We start from the raw sequence: 19,924 nt of genomic DNA on the forward strand, positions 1-19,924 counted from the left end.
GTTTTGCTTTGCTGCAGTGCCACAATGACTAATTATGGCTTAAAAGCAGTTTTCAATCTATAGACATTCTGAAAGGGCCTCAACATCCCTGGGTGCAAGGAAGGGGGTTCTGTTCGTAGCTGAACCCTGAGCATTGGGGTGAGGATGGAGAAGCAGGTGGAAGAATAATGGACAGAGAAGGCAAATCAGGTTTTCCCTCTCTGGGGTCGGCCGTGGCACAGCACCGCAGTGGTTAAAGCCCGCTGCCACCCTTCCAGAGAGCAGGAACGCGCTGGCTCCGGCACAAAAGTGGCCGGCGATGACAACGTCCCTGCGAGCAGGACGCGATGCCGGGGTTTGGCCGGGGCAGGGCGGCGGAGGGGCCGTCTGTCAGCCCTGCCCCTCCGGAGGGCGGGGAGGGCTGGCGGGACAAAAGGCGACATTATTCGGCGCTGCAGGAGGGATGAATGGAGTATTGAAAGCCACCACCTCAGCGAGTAGATTGGTTTTCATCCCCCATCACTGAGCCGTCTGTCTGTTGGCGGGTCTCCTCCTCTGGGCAGCGGGAGCTGAGAGAGAGACCAGGGAGGAGTAACGGGGCCCTGTCCCATCCGCGGAGGCTCCGTCCTGCACCTCCATCACCTCGGGCTGGTGCACATAAAAACCCTTGGTCCACCATCATCTCTCTCTGGTGCAGGCAACAAAGCCTTGATCTGGAGGCTCTGGAGCCCATTCAACCCACGATCTTAAGGGACCTTGGCTGGCTGGACACCAGCACATGATCCCACCTGGGAGCTCTTCTCATCCTGTGCATGGGAAAACCAGGAGCAGGAAAAGGCTGGAGGAGGGGTTTCCATGGGAGGGAGGGTTTGGTCATTGATACAGTGAATTTCAATGTCCTTTCCCAGGTTTTTGACCATCAGTAGATGACAGTAGCTGGTGTGCATCCCTTAAGGAGATGGCGTGCCTCGTGCAGGCTGGACGGACTAATCTGAGGTCTCGGCTAAGCTGAGCCTGAGAGCCTGGCTTTGTGTGTGAGAGCATCCTCACGATGGCACTGCTCCACCAGCACACGCTGCCGTGAGGCCGACTGCTGGCACCGCTGGGATGAGGGTCTGGGCTCCCGGAGGTGTCGCGGCCAGCAGGACCACCCCCATCCCCCTCCCGAACAGTCTGTGAGTGAAACAGAGCTAGAAATCCATCCCTTCGGCAGTGGTTCCTGCAGGGAGCAGTAAATGAAGGGGAAATGGAGTCTTATGATATTTAATCTCGTCCCTGTTTTCTGCTGACATTCCTGTTTGCTTTCCATCTTACCCCCGCGGAGTTTGCATCTCAATCCCCCAGGTGAATCAGGCTGTCCTACAGACCCCAGAAATTACTGTCTTCCCACAGAAATGCCTGTCCCTGCTTTTTTTTTTTCTCACAGGATGACAAAGAGCAGAGACAATAGAGGCCTCTGGCTTCCAGTTTCCTTTTGCGGGTGGGATGTGGCCCTTTCAGCTTCATCTTGCCACTCAAAAAATTACCTCTTGTTCTCAATAAATCCAACTAGAATTACTTTTCACGTGTCTCCTGGTCACTGCTCCTGGGAATACCAAAGAGGGAGGCGTTCAGAGGTCCTGCATGGTTCTTGGTGGGCACAGGCTCTTCTGGCCATCACCACTAACTGCTGTCTGCATGTTTCAGGGACAACCTCCTCTGGATACCTGTCTGCGGCAGGACTGTCGTGCAGCAATGACACTTGGGCCCTGTCTGGCCACCCGGCACGGCACAGGGGGGCCGGACATCGCGGTGCTGCCCCTTTCCTTGATGCCAGCCATGCTCCTCCTCCTCTTTCTCCTTCTCAGCCCCACCGGTGAGCTCCGCGTTGGGCGGTGGGAGGGGTTTTAGGCACCCGCGATCTCCCTCCGGCTCTCAGATTTGTGGGCAGATTTTCTCCATGGGCAGGATTGGCATGGTGTCCCCAGCAGCACTGAGGGTGCACAGGGATGGAGGGACCAGGTCCAACACCGATGGGAAGATGCTTATGGCCAAAGGATGCTCCTGGGGTTGCTCCACAGGACCTGTGGGACTGATCCTGCCGAAGCGACGGGTGGAATGTGCACCCATTCCCTCAGGACAATGGTCCCTACTCACTCCTGGCAGGCACTGTCCAGTCAGGCTGGGAAGCATTTTAATCGAACTGGGAAAAGCCGTTCCCGCTTTGGAACGAGGGTCTGCGCAAGTGCTGAGGCAGCACAGTTATCCCGGTGTGACTGGATCCGTGTGATTACAGCCAGGCGGTGGGGAACACATTCCTGCCTCAACAAACCCGTGCCAAGGCACAGCCAGCCAGAAAACTGGGAATTCAGATGTAGTCAGACACCCTAATTGAGGCAAATCAGGTTTTGCCTTCCCACTCCCTCAGCGGGAGCTTCCCGTCCCCTCCCGAGCTGCTGTGGCAGCCCCGGCACCCACACTCGACATGTGGGGATCTTGAGGGGACCCCGGTGGCTCTGTCCCCTGCACCGCCGGGCTCTCCCGGTTCTCCCGGTTCTCTTCATTAATGGGCAGAGATTAGTCGCTAACTAAGGGCGATTTGTCCTCCCATTTGGTGGTTTTGTTTAGCACCGGTGTTTACTCGAGCAATTTCCCTTTTTCTTTTGGCTTTGTGAAGCCGGATCAGAGGAACACCGAGGGCCCTCTCTCTCTGTTCTCAAAGGATACCGTTTTCCCCTCGTTCCTCATTATGGTAGACACACCAGGCATATTTTTTTCAGATCTCTCCTGACTTTGCTGGAGGATGCTCTTAAATGAATATTTCAGAGCTTTGATTTTGACTTAAAGGGAAATGAATATTTATCAATGTCTTTTCATCCACTGCTTCTTCGGCACTGGAGTGGACTAGGTGTTAAAAATCAATACAAACCAGGATGAAACACTCTTCCTAGAAACGCTCACATCTCCACATTTTTGGTGCAGAGGTGAGCTGAATAATCTCTCTCTCCGGTTTTCCAGCCCACAGGGCTGCCATGTCCTTCCCTGTTCTCTCCTTTAGAGCCTCTCTGCTCCCTTGGTCTTGCCTGTGTAACTCCCACTTCTTGCTGGCATCACAGCATCCCTTTCCAGCCTGCCTGGTCCAGCTGGGGAGGGCAGGAATGCCTGACCAGGGCTGGAGCTCCCTGGCTGCTGATGTTCATCCCAGCTACGGGCAGCATCCCTGCTAACTCATGGATACATCTAGACAGTTGCCTTATTCTCGTTTCTCTTGGGGCTTCTAGGTCTTTCTCTGACAGCCCTGTTTTCTAGCTGACTTAATGGTCTCCCAGGCAACGTCCTAGCAAGGAAAAGGGAGGTGGGTTCATCTGCTCAACTGTCCCCCCAGGCTCACGCTGCCTCTCACGGTGGTGACATCCGCCTCCAGAGCGGCTGGGATTGACCTTCATGTCATTGCTCGTGGGCTGAGCGTGAAGCAGGACAGGGCTGGTCCAAGGCAGGGTGAGGAAAAGAGGCCACGGAGCCACCATGGGCGTTGATGAGCCCTTGGGTGCTGTAATTAGCATGGAGGCATCACAGAATCACGGGATGGTTCAGCTTGGAAGAAATCTTAAAGCTCCTCTCATTCCAAACCGCCTACCATGGGCAGGGACACCTTCCACTAGGTTTGGAAGGGTTTTGGAAGGTGTCACCCATGGGAGAGGGCTGTGCAGCCACAGCCTCAAGCCTGAGGTGCCTCAGATGGCCGAGGAATCTGTGCTGGGCTCTGGCATCTGCCAAGAGCTTGTGAACTCCCAGGGTACCCACAGGGGCAGTGACAGGGATGTCCACAAGGTCCAGCCACTCGTTCCCATCCACTGTCCCCTGGATCATGCTGCTGTGACCTCCTGGACACGCCGGAGCTCTCAGTGCCCCATGCTGGCAGCATCCCAGGGGGGACCCCACATCACTCAGCACTGGGGCTGAGAGAGTTTTTGTGCCCAAATAAATGCCCAAATTGTGGGAGGGGGGCCCAGCCCAGTGGGAGGAGCAGGCTGCCAGGAGGAGTTTCAGCTTTCCCTCAGCCCTTCCCTGAGCATCCAGACCCTGAGTGTGGGGCTGCTGGCAGGGCACTTCCAGAGCCCTCATTCAAACCCAGCTGGCTGGAATGTAAATGCATCCTGCAAATGTTCAGTTCCCTCTGAAGGCTGCTTGCTCACCCCCTAAGGTGGATGCACCCCATCAACAGGTGTGTTGGTGCTTGCACGTAATTATGGAGCTTGCAAAAAGCAGACTTTGTTGGGAGAAAAAAAAAAAAAAAAAGAAAAAATCAATTAAAATGCACACAGGGCACAGCATCTTCCATCAGGAGATCTCCAGTGGGTTTCTCAAGGCAGGCAGGATGGGTTTTCCTCATCCCCATCTCACCACTCAACTTTTCCATGGGGCACAGGGCAGGGGCACGCAGGAGCTGCCCAGGGCCTGCAGCAATTCATGAATGGAGCCATAGATTGATACGAAGATCCCCAAGGCCTGACTCAAGGCAGGACCCACCTGGGGTGGCTGTTGCTGGCCACTGGGCTCTTCAGTGTCACACACGTGTCACCCGGTGCTTCAAGCACAGTCCCACCGCAGAGCCACAGTCACCCACATGCTGCCTCAGCTTCCCCCACTGTGAAGCAGATGAACTGATGCCCTGAGAAAAGGTGTTTAATTTTTCCCCTACAAACCTCTGGCCTTTGCAGGAAAGGAAAGGGTCCAGGGGCTGTCGGGTCCCCCACCATGCCCACCCCATCCCTGCTTCCATCATCCTTCGAGCTCCCCATGCTTCAAGGGCTGGGGAGAGCTGATCCCTTCTCTTCTCCCTTGCAGAGCTGATCCCTTCTCTTCTCCCTTACAGGCACCACCTCTGAGCCTGAGATGTTGCAATTCCCAGGTGAGATTCTTCTCTTAAAATCACTTTTCTCCAGGAAGTTTTGTAGTTGAAACATGCATTTTTTTGGTAAAAAAGAAAAAAAAAAAAAGGATTTGGGGAATTTCAAAAAGGAAGCATATTGGTTTGGAATAAAAAGCAGCAAGAAGCTAAATTTGTTTTAAGGAAAGGAAATAGTTTCTTTATTATCCCTGTTCCACTTATTATCCTGAGAGGGGAATTTTGCCACCTCCTGCTGAGTCCCTGTCCCTGTGCCATGCATCACACACAAGCAAATAATTCCCTTGACGTGGCAGGCCAGGAGCACTTCTATGCCTGCTCCCTGTCACCAGCAGCTTGAGGGATCATCTCCACCCCACCACCTCCCACGTGGGATCAGCTCTGGATCTGTTCGTTGAGGCTCATAAGAGTTTGCTAATTGCACCTTGTCACTTGTCACCCATTGTATGTCTGCACATGGGGGCCTCACATCTGCTTTCCTCTTCTCCTCTTGGGTTATTGCCCTTTAGGAGGTGAAATGATGGCATGATCATAGAGTCACACAATGGTTTGGGTTGGAAGGGACCTTAAATCCCACCTTATTCCAACCCCAATGTGACGTGGGCAGGGACACCTTCCACTAAAGCAAGTGGGTCAAAGCCTTGTCCAACCCAGCCTTGATGTTGGTGCATCTCACTTGTATTGAGATATGTTGAGTCTCCATGTCCTCTGCTTCCAGCAGATGAAGGGAAGCCCAATGTCCCACCACCAGGTGGGCAGCACCAAGCCTTGTGATACAGGGAAGACTCACCATTTTATTTAAGGAGCAGGGATTTGGAATAGTTTTGCTCCCCCTGAGTGTTTGTCACCTCGTGGCCTGTTGCCTGCTAAGGGACCTCCCTCTGCCCGTCCTCCCAGAGATCCGTCTCTCCAACGGGCCCAGCCGGTGCCAGGGGCGGGTGGAGATCCTCTACAACGGCTCCTGGGGGACGGTCTGCGACGACGACTGGGACATCGTGGATGCCAACGTGGTGTGTCGCCAGCTGGGCTGTGGCCACGCCATCACCCTCCCGGCTGCCATGACCTTCGGCCAGGGGAGCGGGCCCATCTTCCTGGACAACGTGGACTGCAAGGGCTGGGAGGCAGCTCTGAGCGAGTGCTGGAGCCACGGCTGGGGCATCCACAACTGCTACCACTACGAGGACGTGGCTGTCGTGTGCAATGGTAGTGAGGTTGGGTTCCCTGGGGGCAAGGAGAGCAGGGAGCTCCTGGGGGGCTGCAAGCCTTGGGGGGTGCAGATGCTTTGGTAGAGCCCGAGTCATATCCCAGCCTCTGTTCTTATGATCATGGGTCAGCCAAGCCTCCTCTGCATCCCCCCTCCACCTCTTTCCTCAATCCAGGTCACCTCCCAGCTCCACATGCTGGTGCCATAAGGTGACCAGCCTGTTTTGTGTTTCTTTTCACTCCCAGCTCAGGGACTTTGCAACCTCTCCAGCACAATCCTTGGGGAAAGAGCACATACCCACCCACGTTTCAGCCTCTGAGTCAGTCGCTGCCCCACTGCTCTTACCCCTTTTGACTTGTCTTTCTTTAAATTGCTGAGCTTTTCAGTAGGAAAATGTTCCTAAAGGTGAGAAAAGCAGTGGAAAGTGTTTGAACTTGGCAAGTGAAAGTGGAACAACTCCGTGCCGACCCCTATGTACCCCACACACTTTCCTCCTGTGTAGCTACTCAGGGTTTGCTCATCAGCCAGGTATCAGTGAGCACTGAATGTGAGGCTGTGCAGACCCAGAGCAGCTGCTCAGTGAATCCCTGTGTCCTCCAGAAGCAGGGCTTGGAAAAGGAAGAATGGAAAGGCAGAGATGATGGGTTGGCTGGTGGGTTGGACCAGAGAACAGAGGTCATGGATTGAGCAAGAAACTGAGCCAGGGCACTGCTGGAGAGGAGAGGTGGAAGGGGTGAAGAAGAAGGTAGGGGAGGTGGGTCTGAGGGCAGAGAAGTGGCTTGAGCCCTTGGCAGAGAGCTCTGGGCAGGACAGTGCTGCTGCAAACCCTCTTTATTTCCCTCTTGGGGCTAGTTTGGTGCAAACCCTCCTGGAGCAGTGGGGTGGGAGGGATCCCTCCAGCTTCATGGTGGAGCAGGAGCAGGTGCCACCTCTCTGCTTCCCTTTGCAGAGTTCTCACCCACGCAAGCCAGCGAAGGACCGACCACCAGGACCCTCACAGCCCCGGTACAGGATGGGGAAAGTAAGCTGCTTGAGTGCTGCTTGCAGGGGGGACATCCTGGCTGAGGGCAGTGTCCCCCACCATCACCTGCTGCCCCTCTTGAGCCCCCCAACTCTCCAGCTCCGAGGGGCAGAACCCCGGGGATCTATCATTGTGCTGGCCATGGCCAAACCCTATCCCAGAGCTTTCCCAGGCTCCCAAGCCGTGTTGCCCTAAAGCACCACCCTTTCCCCACTCTTCCTCACTCGGTTTCTTTGCCATCACGGGCACTGCCAGGTCCAGGCTCGGTGGCATCCCTGTGCCATGTGCAGGGACACAACATCCTTCTCACCACGTGCTGCCACCCTCCAGGTGACGGCAGCATCCGCCTGGTGAGTGGGCCCGACACCTGCCAGGGCCGGGTGGAGATCTTCTACCGCGGGAACTGGGGCACCGTCTGCGACGACGACTGGGGGCTGAGTGATGCCAGCGTGGTCTGCAAGCAGCTGGGCTGTGGGCAGGCCCTGGATTACAAGAGCAATGCCTACTTTGGCTATGGGACTGGGCGCATCCTCCTGGACAACGTCAACTGCGATGGCAGCGAGCCCTTCCTCTCCGCCTGCTACAGCCTCGGCTGGGGCATCCACAACTGCGGCCACCACGAGGACGCCGGGGTCATCTGTGCAGGTACCAGGGCAGGGAAAACCCAGGGACTTTCCAGTCTCTGAGGAGAAATGGCCTCAGAGAGATGCTGAGCTGCCCAGGGTTGGCCAGGGACCAGTCTTTGGTGCTGTAGGAACATCCTTGCTCCTTATCCGCCGTCATCCTGGTGGTCTGGAGCAGGATGCAACACTGCACAGAGAGACTGGGACACGGCTGGAGTGGTGATTTGCAGGGGAAATGCATCTGCCATCCTGCCATTTCCTTCTGCCACTTCCCTGCTCTGCTGGCTGGAAAACAAGCTGCCCAAGTCCGGAATGAGTAAGCGGCTGCCAGGGGCTGGGCACGATGCCAGGCCCAGCCTGCCTCCCCTTCCCCTCCTGAAATGATGCATTTCTGCCATTCTCCGCTGATTACTGTTTATAATGTTAATAATCCCCCTGAATTCCCTCATTATCATGGCTAATGATGGGAGCAGTAAGTGCCAGTGCTTTCCCTTTCCTGCTATTAGGGGACAAAGAGGCTGATGCAGGAGAAAAGGGACAGTTTTCTCAGGCTGGTCCTTTCCTCCCTAAACATCCCCATCCCCTCTGGCACCTCCCCTGGGCAGTGAGCTGATGGCATCACCATGAACAGCCTTTGCTCAGAGGGGTAGGGGATAAGGCAGAAGGTCCCATGTGGGACCCCAGCACTTGGGCTGGGGTGGAGAAGCCCCATTTCCAGCACCTGAGCAGCAGAAATGTGCAGATGGACATGGTCCATCCTCATCCCCATTGCCCTGGAGCATCCAGACTCACAGAATCACAGAATCAACTAGGTTGGAAAAGACAAAGACCTCTGAGGTCATTGAGTCCAAACATCCGGGGTTTGCCTCCCACGGTCAGGACGTTCACAGCTGTGCATCTTTCTTCCTGCCATTTCACCTCTGTCCCTCTGTGTCACTGCAGGGCTGGACACGTCCACCATCACATCATTCACCACCTCGGTGGCCCTGGACTCTGAGGAGACACTCACAGCCACGGCCACAGGTCAGCAGTCACTCAGCTGGGGTCTTGTTGGGGGGCATCTGTGTCCTGCTGTGACCCAACATAGTCACCCTGGGGTCCTGCCATGCGTGGGTGACACTCTGGAAGTGACATTGCCCATGGCAGTAGCTTGCCATGGGGCAGCTCTGGTGCTGGTGGCCGCTGGCACCGACTGAAGAGGGGCAGTGGGTGCTGGATCTGGACCCCCCAATGCCTGTGTGTCCCCATGCTTGTCCCAGCAGTGACAGACGGCAGGGACCAGCCCTCCCAGGCCACTGAGGTGGTCACCACCATGCTCCTGACTGTCGAGCAGGAAAGTAAGTGTGCAGCTGCTGCTAGTTCTGCATGGGGCTCCCCATTCCTGGGGGGGGTCACCCCATATCCCCAGGGCTCACCCCACATCCACAGGGCTCACCCTTAGTCCCCAGGGGCTCAGCTGACATTCCCATGCTTCCCCCCATGCTCCCAAGGGCTCACCCCATGCCCCCAGGGGATGCATTTATGTCCCCAGGGGTCACCCCATAACCCAGGGGTTTTGCCCCACATCCTCAGGGGGTTGCACATGTCCCCATATGTTACCCTATAACCCAGGGGATCACCCCATGCCCTGAAGGTTTTGCCCCACATCCCTGGAGGGTTGCTCCCATGCCCCCAGGAGTCACCCCATAACCCAGGGGCTCACCCCATGCCCACAGGGTTTTGTCCCACATCCCTGGGGGCATTGCATCCATGTCCCTAGGGGTTTGCCCCACATCCCCAGGGGGTTGCTCCCACGTCACTATGTGTCACCCCATAACCCAGACGCTCACCCCACGTTCCCTGGGGGCTCACCCCATACCCCTGGAGGGTCAGCAGGGGACACTGGACCCCCTGTGGAGCCCTGGTCCCCCCCGGTGTCGTGCCTGTGCCGGGGCCCCCACGCAGGTGGCGGCGTGCGGCTGGCGAACGGGAACGGGAGCTGCCGCGGGCGGGTGGAGGTGCGGCACCGCGGCACCTGGGGCACCGTCTGCGACGACGACTGGGACTTCCCCGACGCCCAGGTGGTGTGCCGGCAGCTGGGCTGCGGGGCCGCCCTCGCCGCCACCGTCCTCGGCTCCTTCGGCTACGGCAGCGGGCCCGTCCTGCTGGATAACGTGGGATGCGGCGGCGGCGAGGCTCGCCTGGCCGACTGCTTCCACCTGGGCTGGGGGCAGCACAACTGCGGCCACCACGAGGACGCCGGGGTCATTTGCCGAGGTGAGAGTCGGGGAGAGCCTGGGGGCCGCCAGCTGGGAGAAGGGGGGTCTCCAGTGAAGCTCAGCTCAGTGGAGTGGAAAACCAACGAGATAATGGGTGTAGGGAGGATTTTGGCTGTGCTCGGGGGGGCTGCAGGAAGTGGGGTCTCCAAAATGGGGTGGTGGGTGATTAATGAGCCCCTGGGATTCCTCCTGCCTGTGGAGGCAGTGCAGCCACTGGGGTGGTGCAGTGCTCGGTGCTGTGGTGCAGGTGATGGTTGGAATGTGAATACAACCTCTGGTCTCTGTTCGTGCACTTCCCTGGAAGCGCAGTGGCTGCACATTCCACCCCACACATCCCTGGCATCAGTCCCCAGCCATCCCACGCTGCTGCTGGGGGGCTCTGACCTGACCCTGGGGGGCCTCCTGCCCATGGGGGACAGCAATGGCAGTTGGTACCGTGGCTCACCATGGTGATGGCTGGAGTGTGTCTATCATCTCTGGTCTCCATTTGTGCACATCCCTGGAAGTGCAGTGGCTGCACATTCCACCCCACACATCCGTGCATCAGTCCCCAGCCATCCCACACCACTGCTGGGGGGCTCTGTCCTGGCCCTGGGGTCAGGTGTCCCCTGAGTCACTTTCCCACCCCTTCCCCACTGCACCAGGTGCTGATGATGCTGGAGACCATTTCCAAGAAGCCACTGCTACGACCACCACGTTGGTCCCAACTCGTCCCAGGGAGGGTAGGTACTGAGGTGTCACCGGGGACTCAGTGCCAGCCCTGGGGATGCTCCACACTGGCACAGTGTGGAAATGGAGGTGGCTTGGGCAGTGGCACAGGCTTTGGCAGTGTCTGAAGCATCCACCTGGAGCAGGTCATAGAAGGGGGAAAAACTAGTGGCACCATTAAGTCATGGGCTCTCCTGGTGCCTCCAAGGCTGGTTCAGGCAGAGGTGACAGACCTCAGGTGATGGACCATTAAGTGTTGGATTTTGGATGGGAGAAGAGACGATGGACCTCAGGTGATGGACCATTGGGTGATGGACGTTGGTGAGGAGGGGAGGTGATGGATCAAAGGGGCTGAGCCAGGAACAGAGAATTATTGTCCGTTCTTTCAAGTTGAACATCCACCACAATGCTCTGGGGGTCACCCAGGTACTGGCAGCTGGTCACCCCCCTGTGATTCTGGCTGTGTGGAGGCAGTGGGGGAGCTGCGGGCCCCAGCAAACATCTGCAGAGCCTTGGAAAGACCAGAGCTGTTCCAAGGTGGTGGAGAGGGGGGTGCAGCACTGGGATGGGCACGGGCAGGGGCTGCCTCACCCCGTGCCCTCCGCAGGGTCCCTGCGCCTGGTGAACGGCAGCCACCGGTGCGAGGGGCGCGTGGAGATGTTCTACCTGTCCCAGTGGGGCACGGTGTGCGACGACGCCTGGGACCTGCGGGACGCCAAGGTGGTGTGCAGGCAGGTGGGCTGCGGGCACGCCGTGGCAGCCTGGGGGGAGGCCCGGTACGGCCAGGGCACGGGCTACATCTTCCTCGACAACCTCAAGTGCAAGGGCCACGAGCCCTCGCTGCTGCGCTGCTCCCACATCCGCTGGGACGTCCACAACTGCGACCACTCCGAGGATGCCGGTGCTGTCTGTGACATCCTATGACCGCCCGCCCCGCCGGGACCCCCCCGCAGGTAAGGGGGGACAGGGGTGATGCCCACAAAGACGGGCTGAACCCTGAAACCCACTCTCTGCCCCAGTTTCCCCACTCACCCCACGAGGGCACAGGTTGAGTCCGCTGTGGGTGTTTGGGCTCTGAGGATGGGAAGAGCTGGGTGAGGACTGGGCTCTCCTCAGCTCCTGAAATACTGGCTGAAGGTTTTTTCCCCCAGACCACCCCCTGGAAAAACAGAACCACTTTTGGTGTGAAATCTGGTTGGTTTCAGCCATTTCTATTAAGAGAGGAGGAGAGAAAAATGGACTTTCTGCTGTGAAAATGACGTTAGATTATACTCAGAAAATGTAAAAAGGGGGCTGAAATCCCACCAGGATGTTCCAGTGGCTCTGCAGCGAGTTGCTGCTGTTCTGCAATTTGCTTTGAAAACCCCTCAGAAATCCCAATACCAGCTTTTTCTTCCCATTTTGGTATCAGAAATACCAATCCCTCCCTCATTTCCATGCAGCAGAAATGCAGGCATTGGATCTCACGCCATCTGCAATCCTCATGCCCATTTCCCCTGTTTCTTCTGCAAACTCTGTGGGGTTTTAGGAGAGCTCAGCTGAGATTTCCCTTTCTGGGGGGCTTCAGCACAGCCTGTGTACCTGCCCAAAAAATCCCTTGGGGAGTGAGAAAGGATGGGGCTCCTTGTAGCCTCCCCATCCTTCTCCATCCTGTGCTATCCAGACATGCTGGCTTTGACTGCTCTGTCCCATAAGCTCCATAATGCTCAGGGCAGGTGAGGGTGCCCAGGGCAGGCAGGGAGCTGGCAGACAGGACACAAGCAGATGGAAAACCATAGGGGAGACCCAAATCCCTTCCCAGAGCAAGGAAAGGGACCCAAGAGCCTGGTCTCTTCCCATTGCCATGCCTTAGGGGTAAAGGCTGTTTCCCTCCCAGCTCAGGTGGAAGGACCCATCCTGCAGCATCAGTTGCCTTCACCACCAAGTGTTTGATTCCTAATGGGACACCAGGAAAATGATCTCTGTGTTCTCATGGATGGGGTGTAAGGGTGAGGAAGGGCTCGTGCAGCAGCACAGAGCAGGTCCCAGCTGCTCCCTCTGCTGCACTCACTCCTCTGTTTGTGCAATCCTTTTGTTAATAATAGACTGTGCATATTCCTGGGTCGGGCTTTTTGGTTTTCCCATTTTTCCTTATATGTGTTTGGGTTTGTTTTGTGAATAAATAAAAGCCCTTTGGAAGTGCTCTGAGACCTGACTTGTCTCCCCATCACCCCCTCAAAGCCCCAGGCAGCAGTAAACATCTGGGGAGGAGGCAATGTCCCAAACCTGGAGGAGAAGGCTCAGCTCTTGCTGCCAAAAATTGGTGCAAATCCCTTGATTCCCACCCAGCTGAGAGCCCAGCTTAGACCCCTCCCCACCCCAGCTCTGGGGGTACAGCCCTGAGCCACACCAGGCTCAGGGTTGGTTCCAGCCGTGGGTTTGTTCCCAGTGGATTTGGCAGTCATGTGGGCTGTGGGGTGGCCCTGGCCCCATGCTAAGGCTGATGTTGGCTGCCTCTCCTCCACTTCCTGTGGGCAGAGCTTTTCCAGCACTTTGCCCCCAGGCCAGATATCCATCACTGAGGGGATGGAAGGGAAACTGAGGCATGGAAGCATCTTCCAGGCAGGCTGTGGCAGTGCAGCTTGACTCGGGCTTGCTGGGGTCCTGGGAAAGGGCAGGGAGGTGGTGTGTGAATAAAACCTCTCCTTTCCCAGGTCCTGCATGCTCCGCTGCCCACCCTGCTGCCCCCTCACCTCCCTCCTTGTCTCCTGCCTCCAGGACAGCTGGGCAATGCCTGGGTCCTGCTGGGAGCAGGAGGGGGACAGAGCAGTCCCCGGCACTCCACAGGCCCCCCTGCAGCCCACACCAGCTGGGGATGGGTCAGAGGGTGCTGCTGGCTCTGCCAGCTTTGCCGACCCCTCCCCATGGCTATGGGAGGTGGGGAGGGATCTGGTGGCCAGGAGCTGCTCTGGAGGCTGCTGCCTCTTGGGGTGTTGCAGGGAGGAAGGTGAGTAAGGCTGGATGGGCTTTCCCTGTTTTCCTTGAGGGCTGTGCCTTGAGCCAGCAAAGCCAGGCTGGGTTTTGGTGTTACCCAACACCCTGCTGTTCTTGGCTTTGGGCTGGGAAAGCAGGTTCTGCTCTCCTGGAGCTTCTCCCTTCCGCAACCTGCAATCCAGCAAGCAAAGGGTTTCCAGCCAGGAGAGACAGCAGCTGCCTCCCTTGTCTTCCAGCCTTTTCTCCCGCAGCCAGCTTGGAGTGGGCTGGGATCCACAGGGATCCCCCTAGACACTGCACAGCCAAGCTGGACATCATCTCCATGGGAGCAGGGAGTGACAGGAAGGGTGGGAGCAGGGTACCAGCACAGGGAAGGTTCTGGAGCAGGGTACCAGCACAGGGGATGCTCTAGAGCAGGGTACCAGCACAGGGGATGCTCTGGAGCAGGGTACCAGCACGGGAATACTCTGGAGCAGGGTATCAGCACAGGAAGACTCTGGAGCAGGGTATCAGCACAGGGGATGCTCTGGAGCAGGGTATCAGCACAGGGAATGCTCTGGAGCGGGGTATCAGCATGGGGAATGCTCTGGAGCAGAGTATCAGCACAGGGAATGCTCTGGAGCGGGGTATCAGCACAGGGAATGCTCTGGAGCAGAGTATCAGCACAGGGAATGCTCTGGAGCAGGGTACCAGCACAGGGGATGCCAGTGGTGCGAGAGCATCCTGCCTTGGGACCACAGCCAGGCTGCAGCGGCTGCGTGGGAGCCGGGATAAGCCGAGGTTCCTGCCCAGCTCTTATCCTCTTGCCGACATCAGCTGTTTCCCGGTGCCCAGAGCAGCTGCAGCTCCTCACCGGTCGATCCCATTGATTAGCTCCTCTCCCCATCCCCGGAGAGGGGATGGTGTGGGGGGTAGCAGGGAGGAGAGAATAAATATTTCAGCAGGCCCAGGCAAAAGCTGGGGTTATTTTGGGGCTGGGATTTATGGACTATTAGGAATAAGGAATGAGTCTGTGCTGGGGAGAGGAGACCCATTAATCCAGGCTGAAGGAGCACAAATGAGCAAGGGGAAATGGAGGAGGCTTTAATTACTTTGCCGTGTTCTTGAATAATAAGCCAGCCTCTGGCTGAGGGCTGGTGTGGGGCTCAGGAGTTCTGGTCCCCAGAAATTGGGGCAGACATTGCTGTGCCTGGCTGTGCTGGGAGGGATGGGGATCCTTTTCTGGGACCAGTGTGAGACCAGTACAAGCCAGTGTTTCTGGCTGGGAAGTGGTACGGAGGATGCCTTGCTTGGAGAGGGTGCAGACTGCAGGGATGGCTGGAGGGGCCTGGGGGTGTGTGCCCAGTCCCAGGGGTGCTTTCTCAGGACTGGGCCAGCCCTGTCACCCACTGTGCCCTGTTAAGGCAATCCCATCTGTGCCTGTAACTGGAGGAGCTGGGCACTGTCCTGCGCAGGGTGAGTCAGTGCCCGAGGCAGCCCTGGCCCGGGGAGCATCCCTGGCTCTGCTGTGTCCAGCAGCACCTGGGTGACCTTGAGCTCTGCTCTGTTTGTCTGCTCACTGTGCCCCCCTTGCTCTCCCTGCTGCCTCTGCATCCTCCTGCATCCCTCAGTTTCCCTGGAGGGGCATCGTGAGGGTGGCCCTGGCTCACCCCTTGGCACCCCTGGGCAGCTGCAGGCATCCAGCTGCCCTGGCTGAGGGGGCATTCCTTACCATACGGGGGCACCGAGGGGTAGATCTGCCCCTCTGGACAGGCTTCCCCACCCCCTGCGGCCAGAGGTCCTGGGGATGTGGGCACCCACGTGGCAGGGATGCAGGGCAGGGACATCCTCGGACCACCTCCTCCGAAGGGGTGGGTGAGGATTTGGACTCCCCGCAGCATCCCTGCGGCACTGCGAGTCTCGCTCCCTTGGGATCACGGCCCACGGTGCCAAGGTCACCCAGCGGGACCGTGGTGGGGTGCAGGAGCTGCTCACCACACCCCACGCCCGGCAGCGTCCTCCTTCCCTGCTCCTGCCGGGCCTGCCGCCGCGGCTCCCGCTGACGTCACCCGCCGGAGCCAGGAGCTATTTTGGGAACTGCAAAGTCACTGGCGCAATTAGTCGGCTGGCAAAGGCAGCGGGGCGGCGGGGGGACCGCGGGGACGGCTGCTCCCCGTGCCGTGCCGTGCCGAGCCGTGCTGGGGGATGCGTGCCCATGGCCCACGGGCACCGGCAGGTTCCTTGTGCCTGCGGAATCCAGGGCTCCCTCCACCAGGACAAACGGCCACGGCTGCAAATCCTCCCATCCGTCATCTCCTCCTCTCTCTTTGCCTTTTTTTTTTTATATATATATATATTTAATTTTACTTCTCTCCCCTGGCAGGAGCCACCCCACGTGGGCTGCTGAAATGCTGGCGAAAGCCAACTCGCTGCCGCCTCGCTGCCACCGCTCCCGTTTGGAGGGAGAGACAGGAGAGCAATTTGCTGGCAGCGGTGCTTCCCATAGCAATGCCGCGGGTGAGGGGCTGCCCTGCGGGGGTCTGGCCATTCCCCGGGTGCTCCGTGCCAGCTGGGCCCTTGGTTTAATCCAATCTGCATCCCCCTGGATGCAGCAGGATGGGTGCTCCGGCTACACAACCCCAAATGCCCTGTTGTCTGCCATCCCGGGGATGGGGATGTGGATGGGCTGTCCCCGGGGGCACAGCACAGACAGCGGGGTCCTGCCCTGCAAGCGCCCTTGAGCCTGGGGATGTGGGAGTGGTTAGAGGTGCTCAGTCATCCTCCTCAGTGCTGCTTGCTTTCTCTGCCCACCCTCCTCACCTCCCAGTAACCTCCAGGGCATGGCCAGGGGGGATGTGCACAGAAATACTGGGAGAAGCTGATCCTGGCAGGCTCTAAACACCCCAAAGTGGGGCTCAAAAAAAATCCTTTTAAAAATCCTCAGACTTTTCTATGTGACTCGGCATCTCTTTCACTCCAATCCCCCCAGGAAAAAGCACCCCAAATCCTTTCTCCCAAAGCCTGGAGAGGTGCCACAGCAGGAGCTGGTGCTATGCTCCCCAGATCCTGAACTGAGGCTTTGGGCACGGAGACCCACAGGGCCAGATCCAGCCGGATCCATGGCCATGGTGGAGGTGATGGGTGCTGGCAGAGTGACACTCAGCTGACTCCACATTGCTCAGAGCCCCAGCTTGCCCCTGGAGGGGGGGGTCCCTGCCTGTGCTGAGGCTTGAGGAGCTGTTGGTGGTCCTGGGGTGGGGATAGACAGGGATGAGCAGAACGGTGGGGTGGCTCTGGGGGTGACAGGGGCTGTGGGAGGGCAGAGGCAAGGTGGGAAGTGTGTATCCCCCTCCAGGCTGGAGGAGGAGGCCGTGGTGGTGGGGCTGGGAGCTGTGAGGCTGTGCTGAGTCACGCTGCAGAGCTGCGAGCAGGACTGCAGCAAGCGGCTCGCTGTGACAGCCCTGTCCCTCCCGCCTCCGGCTCCTCACCCTCTCCTGCAGGGACAGGATGCTGGTGTGGGGGTGATGCCCAGGCTGGGGGGTCCCACTGCCCCCCCAGGTCATGGCTGTGTCAGTGTTCCCCATCTGCCTCGCACCTCCTCAACCCCCTGCCCTTCAGTAGAGATTGAGCAGTTCTGGGGTGGGGATCCCGATGTCTCTGAAAAAGGGACGGGGCTGTCCTTGGAGGATGAGTGTCCCTGATCCTGGTGCAAGAGGGGTGTCCCGGGGTAGCTGTGACATGGGGGACAGCAAGGCCAGGGGGCCACTGACTACCAGCACAAACACAAAAAGGCAATTGGTAACCACTGGAACACAGGGTGGCTTTCCCCTGGCACCAGAGAGGTGGGGAGTGGGTTGTCAGAGACCCCCTCCCCACCACCTCTCACCCAGTGCCACCAACCCAGGACACAGGGCTCAGCATCCAGCCCTGCCCTTTGTGCCTTGTCACCACACAGGAGAAAGGTTGAGGAAGGTCCCTGCTGCAGAGGGAAACTGAGGCACAGGCAGTGCCTGGAGGATTGGCTCCAGATGTTGCCACTTCTCAGGCTCAGAGCCTGGAGCAGCCTTGTCCCAGCTGGTGGCTACCCTGCCCAGTGCTGCCCACTGGCCCTGCAGAGCTCAGAGCTGCTTCTGGAGGGACTGAGAGAGCCAGGGCTTTTTTTAGGTGCTCCATAAGTGCCGTCTGGGCGGTATTTATATCGGCTCCTTAAATAAGAGCTGCCATCTGAGCCCGACGCGCCTGCTTAATTATTAATGCCCCGCAGGGAAGCAGCATGCCTGCCTGGTCCCGGCCCACCTTCCCGCTGGGATCCTGCATCCTGGGTCCTCCCAGCTCCCCACCAGCACCCAGGGTGAGCTATGACAACCCAGCCACTCCAGGGCATCCTGGCTTCCCATGGGAACACATCCTGTGTGGAAGCATCTTCCCGGGGGCTGGGAGGAAGGCTGTGGGGAGATTTTCCAAGTGGAGGATGGTGTGGCATGGGCATTGCAGCAGTTCTCAGTGGGTATTAGGGATAAGGGGAGGGTGGGATGGGAGTTTTACCATCTCATCTCCAGCTTGAGGTTGTTCCAGGGAAAACCATCCCTGGAAGCCCTGAGGGATAGGGGCAGTCCCGCTTCATGGCAGGGTTTATGCTAAACAGCATGGGAGGGCAGCTGCTGCAGCAGAATTAATTTGGGCTCAGAAAGTGCTTTGAAAGGCTGAGATGAAAGGCCAGGACTGGGTACAAAGCACGGCAGCTCTGCAGACGGGGGGAAGGAGCTCCTTGCAAAGCACCCTCAGTGTGGCATCAGCCCCAGCAGCCATGGCTCCTCCACCACCTCCTGCCCCAGGTGAGGCAGTGTTCTGGCTCTGGGGTGTTTGAAGGAGGGCTGGTGAACCCCTGAGCTCACCCAGGTGTTAGTGGTGGGGTCCTTCCTTGGGTTTGGTGTGACCCCCCTGCTCTGGTGTGTGGCAGGGTGGAGGGTGCTGGGCTGGGACCGAGCTGAGAGGCTGGGGAGGGCTGATGGTGGGTGCAAGGGGAGAGGGGACACCTTTGGCCTGCTCCTGGGATGTCTCCCTTGCTGTGTCACACAGCCAGGCTCAGGGCAACAAGGTGGAAAAGGGGCCAGGGGCCACAGTGCTGGGGTGCTGGGGTGTTGGGGTGCTGGGGACAGACAGTCTGGCCCAGCAAGGATTCAGGCAGGGAAGACATGAGGGCACTGTTGTCCTGCAACCTCAGGGAAGGGGACACTGAAAGAGATTTCCTCAGCTTGTGTTTCACCAGCACAACTGCAAGAGTCATAAAAGTACTTCCCTGGGCAGCCAGCACCTTCCTCAGCGTAACTCAAGCAGCAGGAGTTGGGCAGCGGGACTTGGGGTGAGCACCCAGGCAGGGAGCCCTGGAGCTGTGCAGGAGCCTGGGAAGCACAGTGGCCCAGGGGAATGCCACCCTGTGTCCCCTGTTCTGCCCAGCTTTGCCACCCACTGGCTGAAGACACGCAGGACCCCAAGCACTGGGTCACTGTCGGTGTAAGGTGAGGCAGATGTGGCAGTGCCCCCATGGTGACATCCCGTGGCGTGGGGACAGGCTGGGACACCTGCACCACCTGCAGCCCCCATGGCATCCCCCTCCCTCCAAGCAAGCAGGTATGGAGGGAAAGGGCAGATGGGAAGGGACACACAGCCATTGCACTCCCACAGCAGGCAAGGGGTGAGGATTTCTGGCTCCATTTTCGGAGCAGTCAGCAGCTAAAACCCAAGCAAACCTCCAAGTCACAGAGAATTTCCTGCCTTCCCTCGCGGTGTCACAAGGCATTGACGAGACGCAACGGGTAAAGCAAGAAAATGCCAAGAGAAAGACTCGTCTTCCAGGCCACAGGAATTAACAAAGTGGCACATTTGAATGCGCCGAAGTATTTTTAATCCCGTAGGCAGAATCGAGGTTATTAGGTTTTTCTGGGACATCTGCAGAACAGACCCGTATCCTTTGGGTCGTCGTGATTTCCCAACCCAGCAGCTGCCCCAGGCTCTCACCAAGGGGTGTCTGTAGCCACCAGATAGAGGTGGGAGAAGGGGATTTAGTGATGTCCAGCCAGGTGACACCTCCAGCTGCCCACCAGAAGCTTCTAACTCAGCCCATTCACCATCCAATCTTCAACCCCCCCGCTGCCCTGGCTGTAAAACAGAGGAATTAGTTGTTGTGAGGGGTGTTGATTTATGCATGGGAGCCCCAAAAGGGGGCTGGATCCACTGCAGATAAATATTACAGCCAGACTGCTATTCTGAAGAATTTACAGCATTATGAAT

General features: G+C 58.1%; 1 protein-coding gene and 1 long non-coding RNA gene across 2 annotated transcripts in view; both read left to right on the forward strand.

Annotated features, from left to right (window-relative positions):
- LOC135425488 (uncharacterized) overlaps nucleotides 1-19,924 on the forward strand; it is a 99,309-nt gene that overhangs the window by 54,908 nt on the left and 24,477 nt on the right. The gene's annotated exons all lie outside the window — the stretch shown is intronic.
- On the forward strand, nucleotides 1,592-12,941 carry SSC4D (scavenger receptor cysteine rich family member with 4 domains). The gene is made up of 11 exons (XM_064677800.1): nucleotides 1,592-1,834; nucleotides 4,835-4,870; nucleotides 5,765-6,070; nucleotides 7,021-7,092; nucleotides 7,423-7,737; nucleotides 8,658-8,738; nucleotides 8,975-9,052; nucleotides 9,660-9,971; nucleotides 10,618-10,695; nucleotides 11,289-11,634; nucleotides 12,558-12,941. The coding sequence occupies exons 1-10, from the start codon at nucleotides 1,603-1,605 to the stop codon at nucleotides 11,603-11,605; spliced, it is 1,827 nt and encodes a 608-aa protein (XP_064533870.1). The 5' UTR covers nucleotides 1,592-1,602; the 3' UTR covers nucleotides 11,606-11,634; nucleotides 12,558-12,941.

This window comes from Pseudopipra pipra, chromosome 21 (genome assembly GCF_036250125.1).
Source record: "Pseudopipra pipra isolate bDixPip1 chromosome 21, bDixPip1.hap1, whole genome shotgun sequence".
Lineage (NCBI taxonomy): Eukaryota > Metazoa > Chordata > Aves > Passeriformes > Pipridae > Pseudopipra > Pseudopipra pipra.